This window comes from Phyllopteryx taeniolatus, chromosome 19 (genome assembly GCF_024500385.1).
Source record: "Phyllopteryx taeniolatus isolate TA_2022b chromosome 19, UOR_Ptae_1.2, whole genome shotgun sequence".
NCBI classification, from domain to species: Eukaryota; Metazoa; Chordata; class Actinopteri; order Syngnathiformes; family Syngnathidae; genus Phyllopteryx; species Phyllopteryx taeniolatus.
In genome coordinates this window covers 2602058-2628703 of record NC_084520.1, presented here as the reverse complement: position 1 = coordinate 2628703, position 26646 = coordinate 2602058, and the positions used below count along the sequence as shown (strand labels likewise).

The window sequence follows — 26646 nt, the reverse complement described above, 5'->3', positions numbered from 1 at the left end:
AAAACGCTTTTCAGCGCCTGCTGTACACGTTTTCTATTTTGACCAATAACTTCACAAAGGATGCTTTCCCAGTAAAATCTCTGGCTATTTAGAGTAGAACTCTCACCTTTACACTAGTTACAGGCAGTTTTTTGAATCCCAAAGCTTTGGTTGGAGTTTTACACACATTTGCAGTTTTTTATTGCTTAAAAACGCTTTTCAGCGCCTGCTGTACACGTTTTCTATTTTGACCAATAACTTCACAAAGGATGCTTTCCCAGTAAAATCTCTGGCTATTTAGAGTAGAACTCTCACCTTTACACTAGTTACAGGCAGTTTTTTGAATCCCAAAGCTTTGGTTGGAGTTTTACACACATTTGCAGTTTTTTATTGCTTAAAAACGCTTTTCAGGACCTGCTGTACACGTTTTCTATTTTGACCAATAACTTCACAAAGGATGCTTTCCCAGTAAAATCTCTGGCTATTTAGAGTAGAACTCTCACCTTTACACTAGTTACAGGCAGTTTTTTGAATCCCAAAGCTTTGGTTGGAGTTTTACACACATTTGCAGTTTTTTATTGCTTAAAAACGCTTTTCAGGACCTGCTGTACACGTTTTCTATTTTGACCAATAACTTCACAAAGGATGCTTTCCCAGTAAAATCTCTGGCTATTTAGAGTAGAACTCTCACCTTTACACTAGTTACAGGCAGTTTTTTGAATCCCAAAGCTTTGGTTGGAGTTTTACACACATTTGCAGTTTTTTATTGCTTAAAAACGCTTTTCAGCGCCTGCTGTACACGTTTTCTATTTTGACCAATAACTTCAAAAAGGATGCTTTCCCAGTAAAATCTCTGGCTATTTAGAGTAGAACTCTCACCTTTACACTAGTTACAGGCAGTTTTTTGAATCCCAAAGCTTTGGTTGGAGTTTTACACACATTTGCAGTTTTTTATTGCTTAAAAACGCTTTTCAGCGCCTGCTGTACACGTTTTCTATTTTGACCAATAACTTCACAAAGGATGCTTTCCCAGTAAAATCTCTGGCTATTTAGAGTAGAACTCTCACCTTTACACTAGTTACAGGCAGTTTTTTGAATCCCAAAGCTTTGGTTGGAGTTTTACACACATTTGCAGTTTTTTATTGCTTAAAAACGCTTTTCAGGACCTGCTGTACACGTTTTCTATTTTGACCAATAACTTCACAAAGGATGCTTTCCCAGTAAAATCTCTGGCTATTTAGAGTAGAACTCTCACCTTTACACTAGTTACAGGCAGTTTTTTGAATCCCAAAGCTTTGGTTGGAGTTTTACACACATTTGCAGTTTTTTATTGCTTAAAAACGCTTTTCAGCGCCTGCTGTACACGTTTTCTATTTTGACCAATAACTTCACAAAGGATGCTTTCCCAGTAAAATCTCTGGCTATTTAGAGTAGAACTCTCACCTTTACACTAGTTACAGGCAGTTTTTTGAATCCCAAAGCTTTGGTTGGAGTTTTACACACATTTGCAGTTTTTTATTGCTTAAAAACGCTTTTCAGCGCCTGCTGTACACGTTTTCTATTTTGACCAATAACTTCACAAAGGATGCTTTCCCAGTAAAATCTCTGGCTATTTAGAGTAGAACTCTCACCTTTACACTAGTTACAGGCAGTTTTTTGAATCCCAAAGCTTTGGTTGGAGTTTTACACACATTTGCAGTTTTTTATTGCTTAAAAACGCTTTTCAGGACCTGCTGTACACGTTTTCTATTTTGACCAATAACTTCACAAAGGATGCTTTCCCAGTAAAATCTCTGGCTATTTAGAGTAGAACTCTCACCTTTACACTAGTTACAGGCAGTTTTTTGAATCCCAAAGCTTTGGTTGGAGTTTTACACACATTTGCAGTTTTTTATTGCTTAAAAACGCTTTTCAGCGCCTGCTGTACACGTTTTCTATTTTGACCAATAACTTCACAAAGGATGCTTTCCCAGTAAAATCTCTGGCTATTTAGAGTAGAACTCTCACCTTTACACTAGTTACAGGCAGTTTTTTGAATCCCAAAGCTTTGGTTGGAGTTTTACACACATTTGCAGTTTTTTATTGCTTAAAAACGCTTTTCAGCGCCTGCTGTACACGTTTTCTATTTTGACCAATAACTTCACAAAGGATGCTTTCCCAGTAAAATCTCTGGCTATTTAGAGTAGAACTCTCACCTTTACACTAGTTACAGGCAGTTTTTTGAATCCCAAAGCTTTGGTTGGAGTTTTACACACATTTGCAGTTTTTTATTGCTTAAAAACGCTTTTCAGCACCTGCTGTACACGTTTTCTATTTTGACCAATAACTTCACAAAGGATGCTTTCCCAGTAAAATCTCTGGCTATTTAGAGTAGAACTCTCACCTTTACACTAGTTACAGGCAGTTTTTTGAATCCCAAAGCTTTGGTTGGAGTTTTACACACATTTGCAGTTTTTTATTGCTTAAAAACGCTTTTCAGCGACCTGCTGTACACGTTTTCTATTTTGACCAATAACTTCACAAAGGATGCTTTCCCAGTAAAATCTCTGGCTATTTAGAGTAGAACTCTCACCTTTACACTAGTTACAGGCAGTTTTTTGAATCCCAAAGCTTTGGTTGGAGTTTTACACACATTTGCAGTTTTTTATTGCTTAAAAACGCTTTTCAGCGCCTGCTGTACACGTTTTCTATTTTGACCAATAACTTCACAAAGGATGCTTTCCCAGTAAAATCTCTGGCTATTTAGAGTAGAACTCTCACCTTTACACTAGTTACAGGCAGTTTTTTGAATCCCAAAGCTTTGGTTGGAGTTTTACACACATTTGCAGTTTTTTATTGCTTAAAAACGCTTTTCAGCACCTGCTGTACACGTTTTCTATTTTGACCAATAACTTCACAAAGGATGCTTTCCCAGTAAAATCTCTGGCTATTTAGAGTAGAACTCTCACCTTTACACTAGTTACAGGCAGTTTTTTGAATCCCAAAGCTTTGGTTGGAGTTTTACACACATTTGCAGTTTTTTATTGCTTAAAAACGCTTTTCAGGACCTGCTGTACACGTTTTCTATTTTGACCAATAACTTCACAAAGGATGCTTTCCCAGTAAAATCTCTGGCTATTTAGAGTAGAACTCTCACCTTTACACTAGTTACAGGCAGTTTTTTGAATCCCAAAGCTTTGGTTGGAGTTTTACACACATTTGCAGTTTTTTATTGCTTAAAAACGCTTTTCAGGACCTGCTGTACACGTTTTCTATTTTGACCAATAACTTCACAAAGGATGCTTTCCCAGTAAAATCTCTGGCTATTTAGAGTAGAACTCTCACCTTTACACTAGTTACAGGCAGTTTTTTGAATCCCAAAGCTTTGGTTGGAGTTTTACACACATTTGCAGTTTTTTATTGCTTAAAAACGCTTTTCAGCGCCTGCTGTACACGTTTTCTATTTTGACCAATAACTTCACAAAGGATGCTTTCCCAGTAAAATCTCTGGCTATTTAGAGTAGAACTCTCACCTTTACACTAGTTACAGGCAGTTTTTTGAATCCCAAAGCTTTGGTTGGAGTTTTACACACATTTGCAGTTTTTTATTGCTTAAAAACGCTTTTCAGGACCTGCTGTACACGTTTTCTATTTTGACCAATAACTTCACAAAGGATGCTTTCCCAGTAAAATCTCTGGCTATTTAGAGTAGAACTCTCACCTTTACACTAGTTACAGGCAGTTTTTTGAATCCCAAAGCTTTGGTTGGAGTTTTACACACATTTGCAGTTTTTTATTGCTTAAAAACGCTTTTCAGCGCCTGCTGTACACGTTTTCTATTTTGACCAATAACTTCACAAAGGATGCTTTCCCAGTAAAATCTCTGGCTATTTAGAGTAGAACTCTCACCTTTACACTAGTTACAGGCAGTTTTTTGAATCCCAAAGCTTTGGTTGGAGTTTTACACACATTTGCAGTTTTTTATTGCTTAAAAACGCTTTTCAGGACCTGCTGTACACGTTTTCTATTTTGACCAATAACTTCACAAAGGATGCTTTCCCAGTAAAATCTCTGGCTATTTAGAGTAGAACTCTCACCTTTACACTAGTTACAGGCAGTTTTTTGAATCCCAAAGCTTTGGTTGGAGTTTTACACACATTTGCAGTTTTTTATTGCTTAAAAACGCTTTTCAGCGCCTGCTGTACACGTTTTCTATTTTGACCAATAACTTCACAAAGGATGCTTTCCCAGTAAAATCTCTGGCTATTTAGAGTAGAACTCTCACCTTTACACTAGTTACAGGCAGTTTTTTGAATCCCAAAGCTTTGGTTGGAGTTTTACACACATTTGCAGTTTTTTATTGCTTAAAAACGCTTTTCAGCGCCTGCTGTACACGTTTTCTATTTTGACCAATAACTTCACAAAGGATGCTTTCCCAGTAAAATCTCTGGCTATTTAGAGTAGAACTCTCACCTTTACACTAGTTACAGGCAGTTTTTTGAATCCCAAAGCTTTGGTTGGAGTTTTACACACATTTGCAGTTTTTTATTGCTTAAAAACGCTTTTCAGCGCCTGCTGTACACGTTTTCTATTTTGACCAATAACTTCACAAAGGATGCTTTCCCAGTAAAATCTCTGGCTATTTAGAGTAGAACTCTCACCTTTACACTAGTTACAGGCAGTTTTTTGAATCCCAAAGCTTTGGTTGGAGTTTTACACACATTTGCAGTTTTCGCTGGACGGTTGTGGGGCCGAGCGGCCCCCGTCGAACATTCAGTTTCGCTCCAGGAGTAGGCCTTTATTGCCTAAATTGTAACGTGAGGACCCCTGTGAATTTGTCGCGTATTTTAGAGTGCTTAATTTCGAACGAGTGGGCTAAGATTTGAAACAAAAGATCGGTAGGAATTCAGCTTTTAGGGGAGGCCTCCCCCGAGTCTCTGTACGGTTGTGGGGCCGAGCGGCGCCCGTCCAAACAATCAGACAATCAGTTTCGCTCCAGGAGTTGGCCTTTATTGCCTAAATTGTAACATGAGGACCCCTGTGAATTTGGCGCGACTTTTAGGGTGCATAATTTCGAACTAGTGGGCTAAGATTTGTGGGGCCGAGCGGCGCCCGTCCAAACATTCAGTTTTGCTCTAGGAGTAGGCCTTTATTGCCTAAATTGTAACATGAGGACCCCTGTGAATTTGGGGCATCTTTTAGAGTGCTAAATTTCGAACTCGTGGGCTAAGATTTGAAAGAAACGATCGGTAGGAATCCAGCTTTCAGGCGAGGCCTCCCCCGAGTCCCTGGACGGTTGTGGGGCCGAGCGGCGCCCGTCCAAACATTCAGTTTGGCTCCAGGAGGAGGCCTTTGTTTCCTAAATTGCAACATGAGGACCCGTGTGAATTTGGCGGGACTTTTAGGGTGCTTAATTTCGAACTCGTGGGCTAAGATTAAACACAAACGATCGATAGGAATCCAGCTTTCAGGGGAGGCCTCCCCGGCGTCTCTGGACGGTTGTGGGGCCGAGCGGGGCCCGTCCAAACAATCAGACAATCAGTTTCGCTCCAGGAGTTGGCATTTGTTGCCTAAATTGTAACATGAGGACACCTGTGAATTTGGCGCGACTTTTAGGGTGCATAATTTCGAACTAATGGGCTAAGATTTGAAACAAACGATCGATAGGAATCCAGCTTTCAGGGGAGGGCTCCCCCGATTCTCTGGACGGTTGTGGGGCCGAGCGGCGCCCGTCCCAACAATCAGTTTCAATCCAGGAGTTGGCCTTTATAGTCTAAATTGTTACATGAGGACCCCTGTGAATTTGGCGCGACTATTAGGGAGCTTAGTTTCGAATTCGTGGGCTAAAATTTGAAACAAACGATCAGTAGGAATCCAGCTTACAGGGGAGGCCTCCCCCGAGTCTCTGGACGGTTGTGGGGCCGAGCGGCGCCCGTCGAAACATTCAGTTTCGCTCCAGGAGTAGGCCTTTAATGCCTAAATTGTAACATGAGGACCCCTGTGAATTTGGCGCGTCTTTTAGAGTGCTTAATTTCGAACGAGTGGGCTAAGATTTGAAACAAAAGATCGGTAGGAAACCAGCTTTCAGAGGATGCCTCCCCCGAGTCTCTGGACGGTTGTGGGGCCGAGCGGCGACCGTCCAAACATTCAGTTTGGCTCCAGGAGTAGGCCTTTATTGCCTAAATTGTAACATGAGGACATCCATCGGATGATGCTGAGTCATCTTTTTGAAGGCGAGACATCTAAAATCCCTTTATTCTAGTTACAGGCAGTGGTTTGAATCCCAAAGCTTTGGTTGGAGTTTTACACACATTTGCAGTTTTTTATTGCTTAAAAACGCTTCCCAGCGCCTGCTGTACACTTATTTTTAATTTTTACTCATAACTTCACAAAGGATGCTTTCCCAGTAAAATCTCTTGCTTATTCGAGAAGAAATCTCCCCTCTATACTAATTACAGGTAGCGGTTTGAATCCCAACACTTTGTTTGGAGTTTTACACACAATTGCAGTTTTTTATTGCTTAAAAACGCTTCCCAGCGACTGCTGTACACTTTTTTTTTATTTTGACTCATAACTTAATGTTATACTTAATTTAATGTTGGATTTATCTTACCCAACATTATAAAAAATAGACACAAAAGGAATGAAGACACTGGTTTCTTTTTCTCATGAAGGGCGTATGGGAGATTGTTCAGATCACAGTCTCTCAACACGCTCTAACCAATCTCTCCCGTCGCTCCTGCATTTATTTGAAAATAGGAGGGTTTTTCCCAGAGATAATGTTCTAAACAATAAGACACAACACAAAACATTGGACCAACACCTGTCACCTCCCCGACCACATCCGATCACGTCCTTGGTCCAGGCGCCCTTCCATCGGATGATGCTGAGTCATCTTTTTGAAGGCGAGACATCTAAAATCGTCCATAATACTAATGCAAGCTAAGCAAATAAATGATAACTTCTCGAATATATTTAACATTTCCCTCCTGTTTATCATGTATTTGCACAAATTCTCATATCATCTTACAGTCACTTCATTTCGATTTTTAACTGTAGAATAATTTTTATGAAACAAATACATTTACACTCAGAGTAAACTTGTCATACATGAATGTTGTAGTTTAAACATCGTAATCACCTGGATCAGGAAACAAATCAGGTAAAACAACATCATCATCATCATCATCGTCATTATTATCAACCTCCAATAAAGGATAAATCTGCTCCATACGGTTCCATGTGGGTTATGGCTGTGGTGATTAATTTATTGATTAATGCCCGAATGCATGGGATACAACAACATCCACACAATGTCAGAATGGCTGCAAAAACAGCAATTGATATCAATATTGGTGAAATTAGGGTTTTATATTTACCAAAAACGTCCATTCAGCTGTTCCACAAGGAGTGTTGATTGAGGGTCTGTAGACCATCGATGGCTCTGGTCAAGCTGCCATCTGAAGCAGTATTGTTTGTTCTCCAAAAATACCGCAAACACCTCCCTCTCTTGCGAGGAGCATGTCGACAGCTATGCGGTCTTTGGAACGTCCTTGAGCTGCTCGTGCACAGCTTCCAACCCACTCTGAGTCCAATTTCCTAATCTATGTACATAGAAGTGGATATAGTTTATCCCATCAACATTTTTATTAATCGTACACCAACAGCATATGAAGTATTCAAATCCTCCTGCAACTTGGTCAGCTAATTTGTATTGATTAGGAACCCCACGAGGAACACCTATGGCGTCGATGTATGTTTTATGTTGGATAATTTTGCCTCTGCCAGGATAAATCTCTTTTTTGTCAAGTATGTCCAAAACACACAAGGAATTTGTCTCCGGTAGTTGGAGCCACTCTAGTACAACAGACAATTAATTTACAGAACACTTTGGAGACATAAAGACATTGACAAAAAACAATTGTGCAAAAAGATGCAGTCCTCTAGCAGCAGTTTGAATGACTAATATCACAATAGTCCGGTGCAATGACCATTGTGCAAAGGGCGCTGAGACTTCAAGGAGTGTATGCGGTTTAAAGTGACGAGTAGTGCGATAATCTGGGACAATGGTTGTGCAAATGTTGCAGATGCTCCTCAATCAGTGTGCAAATGGGGCAGATGCTAATCTGGCATGAGTGGCCAGTATATGCAAATAGTGCAGCATGGCGGGACAACTACAGCGAGTGCACGAGTAATACATAATTGGCCCCACAGAAATGTGACAACGAACTCAAGTCAAAAAATTGCCAGCTTGTTGTAATGGAATAATACAATCTTGTGATAATTGTGCCGGAACTATGCGGAACAAAGGCCTGGGACCCATGCAAACAACACAATCTTTTCTCGCTACATTTGCTGCTTGTTCCATCAATAGTAACCAATTGTTATTTTGTCCTAAAACTCCTGTGACAACAAGGAACCAATCATCAGTAGTTATGTTGTTAACCATTAAAATTTGTCCACCTTTCTTTGACGTTTTCAATGGCATTTTTGGTTTAACACGGTTCCTATAACCCTAACACTACTTGGAAGTGGGGATCTTTTCCACCAGAATAGGCCCACAAGCTCACTATCAAACACATTGGGTGACTTGATTTGTATTTCAATATTAAACTATGGGCCGTTATGCTTAGGTTAAACTTGTTCTTTTGCTGTTCTTTTTGACCAACTGGACCAATCATAACCTGTTTCACCAATAAGGTGTTCCCATTCAAAGCCTATAGTTGCATACCAGTCATATCCAAATCCCCAATTCTGCCCATTCTCTTGAGCATCATTGGCGAGAGCCGCATATGGAATTAGGATTAAAGCAGCTTGATTTTGGGGGGCACAAAATATTAAACCGTTTTGCCGCGTTTGGAGGCCATGCCCACAGTTCTGATCATCAACTGTACTCCTTTTGATACGAGTTAATGATTAAAAAAAATTATTATTGGGTTCGTCATATTGGTCCAGTTGGTAGGTGATTTTCTATCTAAAAAATTGGTTGTATCATTTAGGGTGGGACGTCCCATGTACCACAAAAACAAAACCAACACCATAGTAGCCAAAGTTGCTACGTAACAACTTATCGAATCTCATAACCAACGTGGGTGTGCCTTTCTGCTGAGTTCTCACTAAAAGGGTTGGTGTCTTTTTTCTTCACTGACCAGCAAGCGTTTTCAGAATCTACACATCTGCTCCCGCTCCGTTATCAGACTTTTGCTCACCTTCCCTATTTGAGTACTCAGCTGAAATGACTCTTTTACAGTGTGTTAAATGAACCCACGTGTTTCTTTCTGCTATTTTTTTTAGGGCTGTAAAGTGTCCATCTATCTGTGCCACCATCCCTCCGGTTGAGACATGTGACACAGCATGGCTCAATATAGCAGCCCATTTGAATAGGTTTTTTTTTTTTTTTTCTTCTTCTGTGCTAATGTAAATTTCATTTTGTAGTTTTTCACTTTGTTTTTCCCAATAATTACGTTCTTGTTGTGAAATACTCATATTGGCTATCAGTATAGATTGTACCATCTTTATTTATCATTAGTTTGCATGCCTCGGTTAATGCTACTAATTCAGCAGCTTGTTCAGCCAATTCCTTTCAATCATGCTGCGTGCCTTCATCAAGTAAGGTGGAAGGCCTAGTGCAGCACTGGACACCAAATGTTGTTTAATGTCACAGAAGGCCTTTTCTGCCTCTGTACTCGATTAAACAGATGATGTCATTTTAAGGTTGTCTTCATACATTAATTTTGACAATGGTGCAACAATTTCTGCATAGTTTGGAATCCATGCTCTACAATAATTTGTCAGACCTAAAAATGATTATTATATGTTTCTTCATCTGTGGTTTAAGATTTTTTAAGACTATAGCTTTCCTGTCTTCTAATATAGTCCTTCCTCCTATACTTAAATTATGGCCTAGATATTTGACTTGCCTTTTACATCATTGCAATTTATTTTTGTTAACTTTATGTCCCTCTTCTGTTAGATGATGCAGCAAGGCCAATGAATCCTTGCATGTCTCTCCATCTGTAGATGCCAGAAGATATGCGTGTTGTCATAACTTGTGAATAATTAGTTGGACTTTCACAGTAACCTTGCGGTAATCTAGTAAATGTATATATATATTTTTTTTTTTTCTCAAATGTGAATGCAAACCAAAATTGACTGTTATTTTCTATTGGTACTGAAAAGAATGTATTTCTTATGTCCACTACTGTAAACACAGTAGCGTCTGTTCTTAATGAATTTAACAATGTGCGTGGGTTTGGTACGCATGCTGCTCTCTGTATTACTGGAGCTCATCACATTCTTTTTTTTATCTTCTATTTTTGTGATAAGCTGCAAGGCTGCAGACAATAGGGCCTTTCCCACGTTTAACGGTGGTTTGTCTTTTATTTTTTATATAATTTGATTCCTGCAACGCGGCTATTTTTTGTGTATTTAACCAACCATTAAAGCCGTGTTCGGTTATCCCTGTCTCTAAATATTAAATTTTATCAGGATCCTGTTTTTTTTTCTTTTAAATTTAATTTAATGAACCTCCAACCTTTACACTGCAGTGTATTCCTGTTTTTTATTTTACTACTTCCTTTCCCCATTAGAAAGAATTTGGTTCAGTGTAATACTACCTAGGGTAGTCTAGAACACTGTTTCTTTTCAGTAGGACGGTGATTCAAATTTACTTTCTGTGGTAATTCTCACTTCAACTCTTTCGAGTGGAGAATTCTTGCCTTTGCATCCATAAAAGTCCACTGTTTACTTTCCCACTGTTTTGGTATGGAATGAAAAACCTAGTGGTTTCCCATTTCTCATTTACACTCTCATTCAAACAGTTTTCATTCACACTGGCTCGTCAGAGGACTCCGCCGTCCTATACGGAATTTAACTACGTCTGTCAACAGCTCATTAGAGGACTCCGCCGTCCTATACGGAATTTAACTACGACGCCACGAAACTTTCCTAGTTTCTTTATTCATTAAACACGGAATTTAAGTACGTACAGGACTCCGCCGTCCTCGCGGAATTTGTCGGACTCCGCCGTCCCACATTACTTGCCAGTGACTAGTATTACACAAGGTTTATTAAACACGGAATTTAAGTACGTACAGGACTCCGCCATCCTCGCGGAATATGTCGTCCTTTTTCCTAAAAAATTTTTTAAATTTAACTCACCAGTCGTCTTCAATCCTGTGGATTGTCGTCAACCTTCAGATCCCAGTTGAGGAGGACGAAGACCAGTCCTGTAAAGGGTTTTACTTGCCGTGGCCACGGTCTCTTAACTGGAAGTCGGCTCCACAACTGGAATCCTCGGGTGTGTTGACATCCGGCTCGAAGGACCAATTTAATGTTGGATTTATCTTACCCAACATTATAAAAAATAGACACAAAAGGAATGAAAACACTGGTTTCTTTTTCTCATGAAGGGCGTATGGGAGATTGTTCAGATCACAGTCTCTCAACACGCTCTAACCAATCTCTCCCGTCGCTCCTGCATTTATTTGAAAATAGGAGGGTTTTTCCCAGACATAATGTTCTAAACAATAAGACACAACACAAAACATTGGACCAACACCTGTCACGTCCCCGACCACATCCAATCACGTCCTTGGTCCAGGCGCCCTTCCATCGGATGATGCTGAGTCATCTTTTTGAAGGCGAGACATCTAAAATCGTCCATAATACTAATGCAAGCTAAGCAAATAAATGATAACTTCTAGAATATATTTAACAATGCTCTCAGGAGCAGGTGTGTGTGAAACAGGGGGAAGGCAAAAACCGGAACACACACCCATGACAGCTGCGGTGCCAACTATTTTTTTTTTTTTTTTAAACCTGTCCTGTTCAGCTGCATTGCCTTCCAAAATGGTGGACCTGCATGCCTTTGTATTGGAACAGTTTTGGTGTGTAACAGGGGAGTTTGAAATATTCCCTCTGATTATCTCCAAATTTTTTTTATTATTCTGATGTTTATTGGAATTGCAGCCGGAGAGAAAAGGGTTTTAGGGAACAGACAGAGGGACATAGTTAACAAGGGGACTAGGGGTGAAAACCACAGCAGAACATTCGTGAGACAGTCTAGATATTTGAACATATGTAACATTAGAACAATAATTTTTAGTTTGGGGAGGGGGCACCCAGTGAGGAAAGCAATAATTAAGAAAACAAGATAAGAGAAGACAGACAAGGGCAGGACAGGATGTGGGAAAATGAGCAAGGCTACTGTTGAGTGGTGCGGTGGGATTCTTTTTAGTGTCGAAACACCTGTAAGAACCTGTGAGTTGATCTGTTAATATACTGTAACCTGTGTTGTTATTAGTGAGCCCAGTACAAGTAATTAAAGTCTATAGTGTTTCTAACGAACTTATTAGTGAATGATCAACATATCACATGAATGTTAGTCAACTGGTGTACGGAGTTGCTGAGCTGGCACATCGAGGAAGGATGAGCCAGACCTCCTGCGGGTCCGTGGGAGATAACTCTCAAATGCCAGCGGGTGTCGCCTGTGTCCCAGCAATTGTTCCCAGTGGACGTTTGGCGGAGCCTTGCATGCATGTTTTAATATTAAACAAATACTTCATTGCTGTATTTGCATTCCTGAAAAAGGCGGTGATTAAACATAACTCAACGTCCGGGAGTAATAGTTCAATCAGTGGCATATCCAAATAATAAATCTATCGTTGTCGATCTCTCACAGCTTGGTCGCTATCTTCAAAAGAAGGAAAGGAGTCTTTGAAGACTGGAATCCAGATTTGACGCGAAGCTGCTAATTAGTTTAAGGTCTAGCAGGCGTCCTTTAGTGGCCGTCTTGCATAGCAGGGCCGCAGGGAGAAATGCAGTTTATCAAGTTGTTGGTGGGTGGGAGGTTTTGGCAATGACAACCGGGTCAGAGTCACTTCAGTCGTTTTGTTGATAGATGCTATGTGTAAAAAAATATTTTTAAAGTGTTAAAAATGCTTCCTCTATCGCCCCATTCACTCACAGCTAAGACACGCTCGCGTGGATTCTGGCATAGGTCCCCCCAAAATTTGGTAGACTCTGCCCACTCACGTGTCAAGTCCGTGTTTCGACATGCCCTGACATTTCTGGGTGTGACCCTTATCCTTACTATACCATGTGACACAACATGTCCCTGTCTGACCTTACAAAGGAGCCATAGTTTCTGCTAAAAGCTGGTAAGACTCGTCCCACTGACCCTATGTCAACACCATGTTCTTCCCTAACATGCCCGGGGATGACCGTGCGTAACCCTATGAAGTTACAGTTTTATTGTTTTATGAGCCTCGTGCCAGATTTTATTGGAAGTGATACTTTTATTGCTTACAACCCTGTGAAGTGACACTTTTGTTTTACAACCTATTGATTGATTGACCAGATTTGATAGCACGTGATTCTTTCATTGTTTTACAATCCTTTAAAGTACCGGTTTTATTGCTTTACAAACATCTGAAGCGCCAGATTTTGTAGGAAGTGGTAATTTTACTGCTTTAAAACCCTTTAAAGTTCTGGTTTATTGTTTTATAACCCTTTGATGTGCCAGCTCTTATGGAACTTGATACTTTTATTGCTTCACAACCCTTGACATGCTTTATTTTTTATTGCTTTATGACCGCTAGAGGAACCCATAATGATGTCACGTGATCAAACACACTCTAAAGGTCAAAGGTAAAAGCCATAAACCTGTCAAAGCATGACATGTCAAGAGAAAAGTAAATTTTCTTTTTTTTTTTTTACATACACATAGAACGTACAGAGAGTGCGAGAGGAAAGGGGAGAATGAGAGCAGATGAAAAGAAAAAAATGGGTATTGGCAATGTAATTTTAGAGTTCTAGTTTATGCTATGTGATCACGGAGAAGCAAAAGTAATTAAAAAAGCAAAAGAAAAGAAAAACAAAAGCAAAAAAAGAAAAAGCCATGTTATGGTTTTAGGATCATGGAAACATTTTCCATCAGTAAAGTTTATCAAAGGTAAGGGCAGAATAAGGGGAGCAAAAAATAAGCATCGACAATGTAATTTAGTGATTCCAGTTTGTGCCATGTTGTGATATTGGGGTCACAGAAAAGTTGTACATTGATGGAAAGTTTGTCAACAGTGAGGGTGACCTTTCTTCCTTTCTCCTGGTGTTGTATTCGGATTGGTAGCAGTTTTTTCACCTATGAGTTATTTGCCGCGGCTCTGACAAGATGAAGTTGGATACCACTGTATGGAGACGATATGAAAATGCAAATAAATACAACAAATAATGACGCAGATCAGGGATGAAAGCATGTAATAATAATTCACATCTGCAATGTGATGTCACAAAAAAAGGGCTTAATTAGTTCACTACAAAAATATATTCCAGGCAGATATTAAAATATCCAGCATTTTGAAACAAAGTACTCAAATGTTTTTGTACAACCTAAATAGTCAGCCCCACTTAGAACAGACCCAAAAGGTACAAATAAAGTCACAAATTTACGGTGGCTGGGAAGTGCAAAACAATATAACAAATTCTGAAACACTTTTGCATTTCAGAAATCAAATTAACAAATGTTGAAACAAATTTACATTTTAGAAAACGAAGTAAAAGCTGAAACACTTTTATATTTCAGAAAACAAATTAACAAATGTCGAAACAAATTTACATTTTAGAAAACAAATTAATAAAAGCTGAAACACTTTTACATTTCAGAAAACAAATTAACAAAAGTCGAAACAAATTTACATTTTAGAAAAGAAATTATCAAAACTCAAAACAAATTTACATTTTAGAAAACAAATTAACTAAAGCGGAAACACTTTTACATTTCTGAAATCAAATTAACAAAACACGAAACAAAATTACATTTCAGAAAACAAATTAACAAAAGTCAAAACCCTTTTACATTTCATAAAACAAATTAATAAGACACGAAACAAATAAACAAAAGCCAAAGCATATTTTAAGTGACACAAACTGGAAAGGGAATGTACCATATCACAGATTGACGCATTGGAATCCCGCGCCCTTTCTTGGCAAGACGCTCCCCACTTCAACATGATTGGTTCTTGCATCGTGGGGAGGGTAGGCTACGCATATGTGTTTGTCATGGTTAGTTTTAGGACTAGGGCTGGGGTTAAAGTAGTTTAGGATGGGTTAAGGTTAGGATTATGGCGGGTTAGGGTTAAGGCTGGCCCACATCAAACTGCGCTGCCGAAACCGACGGAACTATGGCGCAAGTGTGCGTGGTTTGGCAACTGCTTCCATGAGTGGCTGATCGGTCAATAAATATTGGGGATCGGTCGGCCATTGGTTTTGCCGTGATTCAAACTTTTAATCTCAGTTTCACTGCGTTTTAACGTCGCAGTTTACATTCAATCAAAATGAACAGTTGCTTTCCCTCACTGTGACAATACTTTTCCGCGTTTGCGAGTCGTCGCGTCGCCTCGGCTCAAGCCATATAAATAGTATGTAAAGCATAAAATTTTGTCTAGGGTGTCCATATAAACAATAGCTCAATGTGTGGGGGTGCGTCGGCAATGCTTATTTTTATGCGATGGTCCGGTCCAGTTGGATTCGACCCCGTTACACAGTGTTCGGCAGTCTTTAGGGTTAACGACATTTATAATTACGCCGCCACAGTTAAGTCTCATACTTCTTTTACTGTCTGGAAGCAGCAGGGCGTGTTCTACCGGGATACAACAGCCAATCATAGTGCAGTGGCGCGTGTCCTGGAGCCAGTAATATTGGAGCAGGGCGTTTCCTCCCAGGAAAATGCATGGGATTCGTAATAATGCATGTGGGAATCCTACACATCAATCTGTGATATGGTATGTTCCCTTTCCAGTTTGTGTCACTTGTAATTTGTTTCGGCTTTTGTTAATTTGTTTTCTGAAATGTAAATGTGTTTTGTTAATTTGTTTTCGGAAATGTAAAAGTGTTTGGTTTTGTTCTTTTGTTTTCAGAAATGTATTTTTGTTTCAACTTTTGTTAATTTGTTTTCTGAAATGTAAATTTGTTTCAACTTTTCTTAATTTGTTTTCTGAAATGTAGGTGTCTCACAATTAGGTCTATTGTTTTGCACTTCCCAGCCACCATATGTATTGAATATATTATAAAAGATTTCAGTACAATAGCTTAAAAATCACATTCATGAATTACAATATACATTGCTAGAATTGAATGTTTTACATAAAAGCACAAAAACCCAAACCCAATAGAAAGTTCTTGCCTCCTCCAGGTCCAACACTGTTAACTGCATTAGAGTTTTGTCATTGTGACATTTGACAAAGTTTGCACCAAGTGGTCAGGAGTAGAGTGTTAGTTTACATGCACAGTGGTACTATTTAAGTCACTGATAATATTCCCCCCCTAAAACATTCATGGAAGTGGAGATCCATGAAGTGCACGACTATAATTTCCTTGTCAAAGGACATCTGTTCAACCTATAAACTAGATTAAGGAAATGAAAAACGAGGAATGATATATATATTTTTTAAAACATCAAAATTATAACAAGGTCCTGTATGTGAAATCTTAAACCTTGACCAGTACCTCAACAAATTAATGCATTTTAAGGTAACATATACTAGCTGCCATTGATTAAGGCTTTCCTATTTAAAGGAGATTATATGCATTCTTTTTTACAGTTTAAAACTGTTCCCAGGTGAAATCAGCCTATTTTGAGGGGGGCAGTCCTGTCTCATGCAAATGTATTTATTTGTTTAACCTTTATCAGATTCTCATTGGCAATGCCGACCTGGCAGCAGACATCAGAGTAAAACAAAGCAAATGAGCCACTTTATCACCATAAAATTACATTTTAAACAGGCTTGAAAGGGATTTAAATAAAAAGGCATCACATGACTAACAAGGCAAATGTAAGACAATGGAAATTTAAGTTTTCTGTGTGATATACTCTGGCATTTGAGTTGCAAAAAACAAAAAACAAAGATAGCACTGACTAAAATGGCTCCGTCTTTTTATGATCATCAGTCACAGGTGGTGGTGCTCCTTCTTCAACTTTTGTCGTCAACATAAGTGAACTGGCACTCTCAGCACATGCTACTCCAGAACACTAGTGTATGACATTAGAAGGGGAGCTGAGAATCTTTGGGTAGATCAGTCACAGAGGCAAATGTAGTGGTTCTGAAAGCCAAAGGTAATTGCTGGTACAGGATTTCCATGTTTTTTGCTGAGTGTATGTTCAATCATCTGTGGATCGATAGAAAAAAAAGTCAGACCATTTCTTTATAGGTTTTTAGTGCACGTAGTTGGATCTTTATTGATGTTACACATGATGGCAGCAGAAAACTACAAAGACATTTTGGCTGCCAATTAAAGACGTAAGCAAACAGAATGAATATAATGACCCTATAGACACTGCCGGCAACAAATGAGTTAATCAAGGTCAGACCTTGAAGATTTTAGACTAGTGCACATATTTTAACTGATAAAAAGAAACAAACATCAGACAGATGTAAGAATTTAGATTATTCTTGTGCACACTGGAAAACGGAAGTAGCTTAGATGTTAGGGTTCAAAGCATCTTGGTCAACATAAATCTTGCAGAATATATGCAAACCCTAATTCCAATGAAGTTGGGAAATTGTGTAAAATGTAAATAAACCCGAATTTTCAAATCCTTCTGAATATACATTAAATTGAATAAACTACAAAGACAATATATTTAATGTTCAAACTGATGAATGTTATTGTTTTTTGTTTTTTTTTCATTTGATGCCTGCAATACATTCCAAAAAAGCTGGCACGGGAGAACAAAAGACTGTAGAAGTTGAGGAATGCTAAAAAAAACGTGTTTGGAACATTCCACAGGTGAGCAGGTTAATTGGAAACAGGATTGGGTATAAAAGGAGCATCCCCGAAAGGCTCAGTTGTTTACAAGCAAGGATGGAGTGAGGTTCACCACTTTGTCAACTACTGCCTGAGCAAATAGTCCAGAAGTTCAAGAATGTTTCTGAACTTACGATTGCAAGCATTTAGGGATATCATCATCTTCGCTCCATAATATCATTTAATAGATTCAGAGAATATGAAGAAATCTCTGGACGTAAGCAGCAAGGCCGAAAACCAACATTGAAGGCCCGTGAGCTTCGTTCCCTCAGGTAGGACTGCAATAAAAACCGGCATCATAGTGTACAAGATATTCCCACGTGGGCTAAGGAACACTTCAGAAAACTATTGTCATTTAACACAGTTTGTCGCTACATTTACAAATGCAAGTCAAAACTCTACCATGCAAAGTGAAACTCTACCACAAATGCCGCCGGCTTCTTTGGGACCAAACTCATCTGTAATGAGTGGAAAAGTGTGCTGTCTGACGAGTCCACATTTCAAATTGTTTTTGGAAATCATTGACGGCGTGTCATCTGGACCAGCGCAGAGTTCAAAAGCCAGCATCTGTGATGGTATGGGGGTATGTTTGTGCCCATGGCATGGGTAACTTGCACATCTTTGAAGGCACCATTAATGCTGAATTTACATCAGGTTTTGGAGCACTGTATGCTGCCATCAAAGGAATGTCTTTTTCAGTAACACCCCTGCATATTTCAGCATGATAATGCCAAGCCACATTCTGCGTGTGTTACAACAGCGTGGCTTTGTAGTACAAAGGTGTGAGTACTGAACTGCTCTGCCAGCAGTCCAAATTAAACCTCTCTCTCATTGAAAATGTGTGGTGCATTATGAAGTACAAAATACGAAAACGGAGACTGAAGTTGTACGTCAAGCAAGAATGGGGAAAAGAATTGCCCCTACAAAGCTTCAACAATTAGTGTCCTCAGTTCCCAAATGCTACTGAGTGTTGTTAAAAGGAAAGGTGCTATAACACAGTGGTAAACATTCCCCTGTCCCGGCTCGTCAAAATGAGTGAATATTTGATTTAAAAAAACTGTTTATTAGTTTGAACATTAAATATCATGTCTTTGTATTGTACTCAATTAAATATAGGTAGAAAAGGATTTGCAAATCCTTGTATTCTGTTTTTATTTTCAGGTGTGTGTGTTTATATATATATATATATATATATATATATATAGCCAAAAGTATTCGGTCACCTGCCTTGACTCACATATAAATTTACTGTAAGTGACATCCCATTCCTAATCCACAGATTCAACTCTTCTGTTTATGGGATTTTTTTTTTATTTTTTTTTTACCATTCTTCCGGATTCCCATTTGTGAGGTCACACACTGATGTTGGATGAGAACGCCTGGCTCTCTGTCTCCGCTCTAACTCACCCCAAAGGTGTTCTGTCGAGTTGAGGTTAGGACTCTGTGCAGGCCAGTCAAATTCATCCTCCCCAGACTCTGTCATCCATGTCTTTATGGACCTTGCTTTGTGCACTGGTGCACAGTCATGTTGGAAGAGAAAGGGGCCAGCTCCAAACTGTTCCCACAAAGTTGGGAGCATGGAATTTTCCAAAATCTCTTGGAATGCTGAAGCATTCAAAGTTCCTTTCACTGGAAATAAGGGGCCAAACCCAGCTCTTGAAAAACAACCCCACATCATAATCCTCCTTCCACCTAACTTTACAATCTTTCTCTTGGCAACCGCCAAATCCAGACTCGTCCATCAAATTGGCAGATGAAGAAGCGTTATTCATCACTCCAGAAAACACATACAGAGAATATTGCTCTCGAGTCCAATTGTGGCGTGCTTTACAGCCCTGCACCATACGCTTTGCATTCCACTTAGCGTTGTATGGCTTGGATGCACCTGCTCGGCCATGGAAACCCATCGCATTAAACTCTCTGCGCTCTGTTCTTGAGTTAATCTGATGGCCACATGGTAGTTTGGAGGTCTGTAACGACTGACTTGGCAAAAAGTTGCCGATCTCTTCGCACTATGCGCCTCAGTATCCGCTGACCCCGCTCCATCAGTTTACATGGGAGTTTCTGTCGTTCCCCAATGCTTTCAAGTTCTTATAATACAGCTGACAGTCGACTGTCGAATATTTAGTAGCGAGGAAATTTCACGACTGGACTTGCACAGGTGGTATCCTATCACAGTTCCACGCTGGAATTCACTGAGAGCGACCCATTCTTTCACAAACCTCTGTAAAAGCCAAGATGGCGCCTACCAGTGTGGTCGCCTTGGTAACGCGCTCTCTAGTATTGTTTTTGTGTTTTTCGTCCGTCTTTGGAGACCTTTTGACTTGGGTTCATTGTCAATGTATTGCCAATTATGTATTACTCGTGCACTCACTGTAGTTGTCTCGCCATGCTGCACTATTTGCATATACTGGCCACTCATGCTAGAGTAGCATCTGTTCCATTTGCACACTGATTGAGGAGTATCTGTAACATTTGCACAACCAACATTGTCCCAGATTATCGCACTACTCGTCACTTTAAACCGCATACACTCCTTGAAGTCTCAGCGCCCTTTGCACAATGGTCATTGCACCGGTCTATTGCAATATTAGTCATTCGAACTGCTCTAAGTGCTAGAGGACTCTGCATCTTTTAGCACAATTGTTTTTTGTCAATGTATTTATGTCTCCAAAGTGTTTTGTAAATTGACTGTCTCTTGTACTAGAGCGGCTCCAACTACCGGAGACAAATTCCTTGTGTGTTTTGGACATACTTGGCAAATAAAGATGATTCTGATTCTGATTTAAAACCAGTCTATATGCCTAGCTTTTTTATTTTATACACCCGTGGCCCTGGAAGTGATTCCAGTCTATATGCCTAGCTTTTTTATTTTATACACCCGTGGCCCTGGAAGTGATTCCACCTGGTTCCGATTATTTGGATGTGTGAGTGAATACTTTTGGCAATACAGTGTGTGTGTGTGGTGTCACGATTTATTTTAGCAACGATTCAATTTGTGATAGCCAATTCGATTCGAGGACGATATTGGTTCATTCAGAACTATACGATGCGAAACGATTCAGTAGCTGGAAATCGATTCAGTAACTTTTTATACAAAAATTCATCCAGTGTGACTGTGACATAAATATACCTGCATACTGGACAATGCAGGTGAAATTCCTGTTCTTTCTTGTAAGGGAATCAGGTAAAATTAATAATTATTACATATAAAGACTCTCCTGATTTACTTGTATTGCTTAACAATAAAACAAAAGGGAAAACAGCAACTCATTGTTATTAATCTTATTTCAGGAATGATTTTACTTGTTCGGCTATTCTTTTCATCGAAAAGAGATGTTAAATTGGTGTTACACAACTGGGAGCCTTGGAAACAGCCTCCAGTAATTGACATTGTCGCTCGTTCTCGTCTTCTGTGCCACAAATTAGCAGCTAGTGAGGAAAACTAAGATAGCAAGCTTGAAAGGCTTGCATTGGGAGTGCGGCGGTTCAGACACCAACCTTAATACTTTCTCACATGCTACCGCCTCATCAGTCATCGACCAGACAGTCTTAAACATCAATAAAGGTGCTTAAAAAGCAACACACACACACATACGGTGGTGTCTCATCCAATCACTAAGGGCACTACAGAAAGGAGTGACTACCTGTGGAGTGTAAAAAAGGACACGAGCATGAGACGAAGAAGAAAGTAGTGTTGTGCTAACTGCTGTGTGCTACCTGAACAATAAAGAGAAGTAAAAGGAAAACAAGGATTATTCTTGGAAATTCAACACAGACCCCTCCATAAAAAAGTGTTCCATGCGTAAATCCAATGTGCTATTTCCTAGTATCGATTGATTACCTTTTAAAATGATTTAAAGCAATATATATTCATTCGTAAGGCTAACTTGCCGAGCACAGATGTATCCAGTTGGATATTAGGAGTATAAATCGATACATTGATATAATGAATGAATCGTTACACCACTAAAGAAAAACAAATTCCAAACTCATCCACTAAATTGTCTTTTGCATTGATTGTAGAGATATTTTCCAAGACTTTTCTTTCATAAAGAACATTAACATTGTTTTTTGTATAAAACTTGGGACAGCAATGTACCTGGGTATCAGAACTGAGATCCTCTTCGTAAGTAATGGGAATAAGTGTTACAGCTAAACTTGGTCTCCTTCTAGTGACTTTTGGATCTCCTGTAGCACTTCTGCAAGGAAACAATATATATATATATATATATATATATATATATATATATATGAATCAGTCAGTCATATTAGGAAACAAGTTGCTTCAACATTTTCAATCATTTTATAAAATGCATCCAAGGGTAACTTTTTTTTCGGACAGTAAAAATTCCTAATCTGCTCAAGGTGTCTTCCGATTATAGAAGAAACCTGCTTACATACAGGAGAAGCAGCACATATGAAGCCATTATGGTGTGAATGAATCTACAGTGCGATACATAAAGAAAGAGGAAGCAAACATCCGCAAAACTGCTTCAATAACCAAAACGTGTGGTAACTCCGCGTAACAAGAGAATTGTGAAAATGGAAGCTGCATTGGCATTTTGGATTGCTGATTGCAGGGAAAAGACAGTGAGTTTGGACACTAATATTATCAGGACAAAATGACTGTATAATAAATGTTAATTACTGTATAAGGTTTTATAATTAAAGATTTAAGTAAATACGTGTACTGTTGTAATTTTGTCTCAAATATGTAAAGTATAAATACTCTTATATCATATATATATATATATATATATATACACACACACATACACACCCTTCCCAAAAAATTTGAATATCATGGAATATCATTTATTTATTTCCATAATTCCATTCAAAAAGGAGAACTTTCATAGATTATCTATTCAAGGCCCACAATTTAAACAATTTCAAGTATTTATTTGTTTATTTTTACATAATTTGGGCTTCTAGCTCATAAAACCCACATATTCAGGAATTCAAAAAATTAGAATACTGTGAAGAAATTACCATTTATTTTTGTTGAAAAAAAAAAAAAAAAAGAAATTAGGGTCACATTAAATCAATCAAAATATGGTACTTTCAAAACAATGTTAATCTTCAATACTTGGTTGGGAATCCCTTTGCTTTAATCACTGCCTCGATGCGCCGTAACATTGAGGCAATCAGCCTGTGGCATTGCCTGGGAGTTATGGAAGCCGAGATTTCAGAATCAGAATCTGAATCAGAAGCATCTTTATTTGCCAAGTATGTCAAAAACACACGAGGAATTTTTCTCCGGTAGTTGGAGCCGCTCTAGTATGACAACGTACAGGCAATTGACAGAATACTTTTGAGACATAAAGACATTGGGAAAAAAGAGTCACTGGGCAATAAAAGGTTGCTGGTAATCTGGTAATTCTCTTGTCAACTCTTGTCTTAGTTCTGGTAGTGTGCAAGTCCTCAAGGGTGGGTCGGGGGGTACCGACAATCTTTTTAGCAGTTTTGATTGTCCGTTGAAGTCGGAGTTTGTCCTTTTTGTAGCAGCACCAAACCAGACTGTGTTGGATGAACATAGGACTGATTCAATGTGTAGAACTGCCTCAACAGCTCCTGTGGCAAGCCGTGCTTCCTCAGAAGCCGCAGGAAGTACATCCTCTGCTGGGCCTTTTTGAGGATGGTGTTGATATTGAACTCCCACTTCAGGTCCTGAGAGACTGTAATTCCCAGGAACTTGAAGGTCTCCACGGTTGACACAGGGCAGTTGGATACCATGAGGGGCAGCTGTAGCAAATGATGCCTCCCGAAGTCAGCAATCATCTCTACAGTCTTGAGCGTGTTCAGCTCCAGGTTGTGTCGGCCGCACCACAGCTCTAGCAGCTCCACTTCCTTGATGCTTGCTGTTAGTTCTTCTGTTTTTGGGTCTAGTGCCCCTCATCTTCCTCTTGATAATACCCCACAGATTCTCAACGGGGTTTAGATCTGGCGAGTTGGCCGGTGACTCAAGCACTGTGATGGCATGGGCATCAAAGCCGGTTTTGGTGCTTCTGGCGGTACAGGCAGGGGCCAGGTCCTGCTGGAAGATGAAATCTGCATCTCCATTCAGATCCTCAGCAGAAGGAATCATGAAGTCCTCTAAAACATTCTGGTAGACTGTTGCGGTGACCTTGGATTTAAGAAAGCAGTTTACCAACACCTGCACTGGACATTGCACCCCAAATCATGACTGACTGTGGATATTTCACACTGGACCATAAGCAGCTTGGGTTCTGTTCTTTACTAGTCTTCCTCCAAACCCTTGGACGTTGTTTTCCGAATGAAAGGCACACTTTACATATATCTGAAAAGAGGACCTTGGACCACTGGCCAACAGTCCAGTCCTTCTTCTCCTTGGCCCAGTTGAGAAGCTTCCTACGCTGGCTCACGCTCAGAAGTGGCTTGACCAGAGGAACCCGACATTTGTAGCCCATCTCCCGGACGCGTCTGAATGTGGTGGGTTTTGAAGCTGTGACTCCAATCTCCTTCTACTTTTTCTGGATCACAATCTCTGCAAGATTCTTGACTCTTCTCTGTTTGATAATCCGCTAAAGCGCACGGTCATCTCTTTTGCTGTTGTATCTTCTCCTGCCACATTTTGTCCTTCCACTAGACTTTTTACTGATATGCTTGGACACAGCACTCTGTGAACAGCCAGCCTCCTTTGCTATGAAATTTTTGCCTTACCCATCCTATGGAGGGTATCAATGATGGTCTTCTGGCCAGTTGTCAAGTCTGCAGTCTTCCAAATATGTGATTCCAAATATGGTCATGAGGAACGGCCATCTTCAGGGTGCACCCAGGGAGGGGCTAATTCCACGCCCAGAGAATTAAACCTTGATAAACTGAGATCCAGGGGTTTTTCGGGGGCTTTTTCATTGTTCTGGTTATGTAAGCAGCTGTTATGACACCAAGGCCTGTTCAATAAATCAAATTAGCCCAAACGCCAAGTGTCTCGAAGTCTTCATTCATCCCCGCACAACGGAAGCCGCAGTTCTCCCGGGTGACCTCTGACTCGGAACCACAGGCGAAAAAATCCACCTCAAAGTGGCGTCACGAACAGGATTCTTTGTTGCACTTCCAGGTGACAGCGCCGCGGGGCCGCTTCAGATTTCATGCCGGCTAGAAGGTGAGCATTTCCTCACTGTTTGAATCTGGCGGCCCTCGCGCGATTGGCTTGTGTGCGGCATTGAAACGGCTGGTGTGGGTGTGCCTGTGTGTCTGTGTTGGCGGGGGTGTTTGAAGGCTTCGTCTAAATGTGTTGTTCTTTTTTGTTTTAAGAAAACGTGGATGGGATGCCCCTCTAGGATGAATGAGACACGCGATGATGTCAAATGAGAGTTTTAAAGTGAAACTAAGTAATAATAGTAGGATGCTCGATTTGGGACGTGCACTTGGCTTCAGAACGGATGCATTCACGCGAATGTCTGAGCTCTCCTACCCGCGTGATGTCAGTCAGGCCGTATATTAGCAAGGAACGTCACCAGGTGAGTACGATAGCCCATAGTCTTTAGTTGCCGATTGAACACAACCTGGCCAGGTTACCATTTAGCAGAATGAGTGTGAAAGCGTGGTCTGAGAGAAGGTCCATGTGAGGCCGCCAAAGCTAGCAGACGCGGCTATTGGAGTAAGTCATCACACACGGCGCTCGGTGTGAAGATGAGGGAACATATCCATAATTAAGGCGGGGCTGACGTGGATTTAGTAATTATTTATTATTATTATTTATATTGAGAGTAAGCCATTTTAAACTAAAAAGAAAACGTTTTTGTACTGAGACGCGGTAGCTAAAACGCAGCAGTCAAAAGTCAAAACGTGCCCGCGTCCTCTCTTACCAGTTCAACAGATAGTTTTCAAATAATCAAATTGGACTTCTCATTTGTTGGACTATAATTTTGGAATACTACAAGGGGTGAAACAAATCGAATTCATTCCATCATCGCTTGTTTCCGCTGTCATGAATAACGAGCGCAGAAAAATACCCCTAGTCTGAGCACTAATGATAATTATTTTCATTCATCATTCATTCGTCTACCGTTCCACTTATCCTCACTAGGGTCGCAGGCGTGCTGGAGCCTATCCCAGCAAACTTCTGGCGAGAGGCGGGGTACACCCTGAACTGGTCACCAGCCAATCGTAGGGCACATAGAAAAAAACAACCATTCACAGTCACATTCACACCTACGGCAATTTAGAGTATTCAATTAACCTACCATCCATGTTTTTGGGATGTGGGAGGAAACTGGCGTACCCGGAGAAAACCCACGCAGGCACGGGGAGAACATGGAAACTCCACACAGGTGGGGCCGGAATTTGAACCCCGGTCCCCAGAACTGTGAGGCAGATGTGCTAACCAGTTCCACCGATATTTATTTTCTCTTTGATAATTTATTTACTCTTTTTTTCTCCAATAATATTTCAGTTTCTGTGTGTTGCCATGACAATGTAATCCCCGTTGCTGGTTTAGGACAAATAGGCACTATTAACAGTGGTTGTCTTTCTTCACCAATCAGATGTCATATTCACTACTCTCACATCACTCTTCGCCTTCGTTGCATTGTCTCCCTCACAGGTCTCTCTCACCGTATGCTGCAGTTTTCCATCCTCTGACCGGTTCATCGTTGTCCTGCAGCTAACTGAATGGGAATCATTGAGGTTCGTGGAGGTGCCAAGTCAGACGAATTTCAGAGATGATTAAAAATTCATTTTTAAAGCAGACTTTTCAACAAAAACTGGACGTGAGGACAGGGCAGCTGGTTTGTTTGACTCGGAAAAGAGTTTATTTACGTCACCTCTAGAGCAGCAATAACTTGCTTGTTGTGACTGCTAGCTACAGGTAGCTCTGACAACACAACTCTGGGGAGCAAATGATTACGGAATTTGTCG

The 26646-nt window shown here is 40.0% G+C and overlaps 1 protein-coding gene across 8 annotated transcripts in view; it reads right to left on the bottom strand.

The window, feature by feature from the left end:
• Window positions 1–6676: 6676 nt before the first annotated feature.
• llgl2 (LLGL scribble cell polarity complex component 2) overlaps window positions 6677–26646 on the bottom strand; it is a 137209-nt gene continuing 117239 nt past the window's right edge. For 3 of the 8 annotated variants that reach the window (XR_009785639.1, XR_009785641.1, XR_009785643.1), the window contains 2 exons: window positions 21863–21962; window positions 14198–17121 (listed from right to left, as the gene is read on the bottom strand). Coding sequence is in view for 4 of the 8 variants with exons in the window: in XM_061756015.1 (XP_061611999.1) it covers window positions 7407–7562 (156 nt within the window). In the remaining 4 variants the exon portion in view is untranslated. Of the gene's footprint in view, window positions 7563–14197; window positions 17122–21862; window positions 21963–26646 lie in introns of those variants that run through there. The other 5 variants (XM_061756009.1, XM_061756012.1, XR_009785640.1 and 2 more) reach the window with 4 other exon arrangements.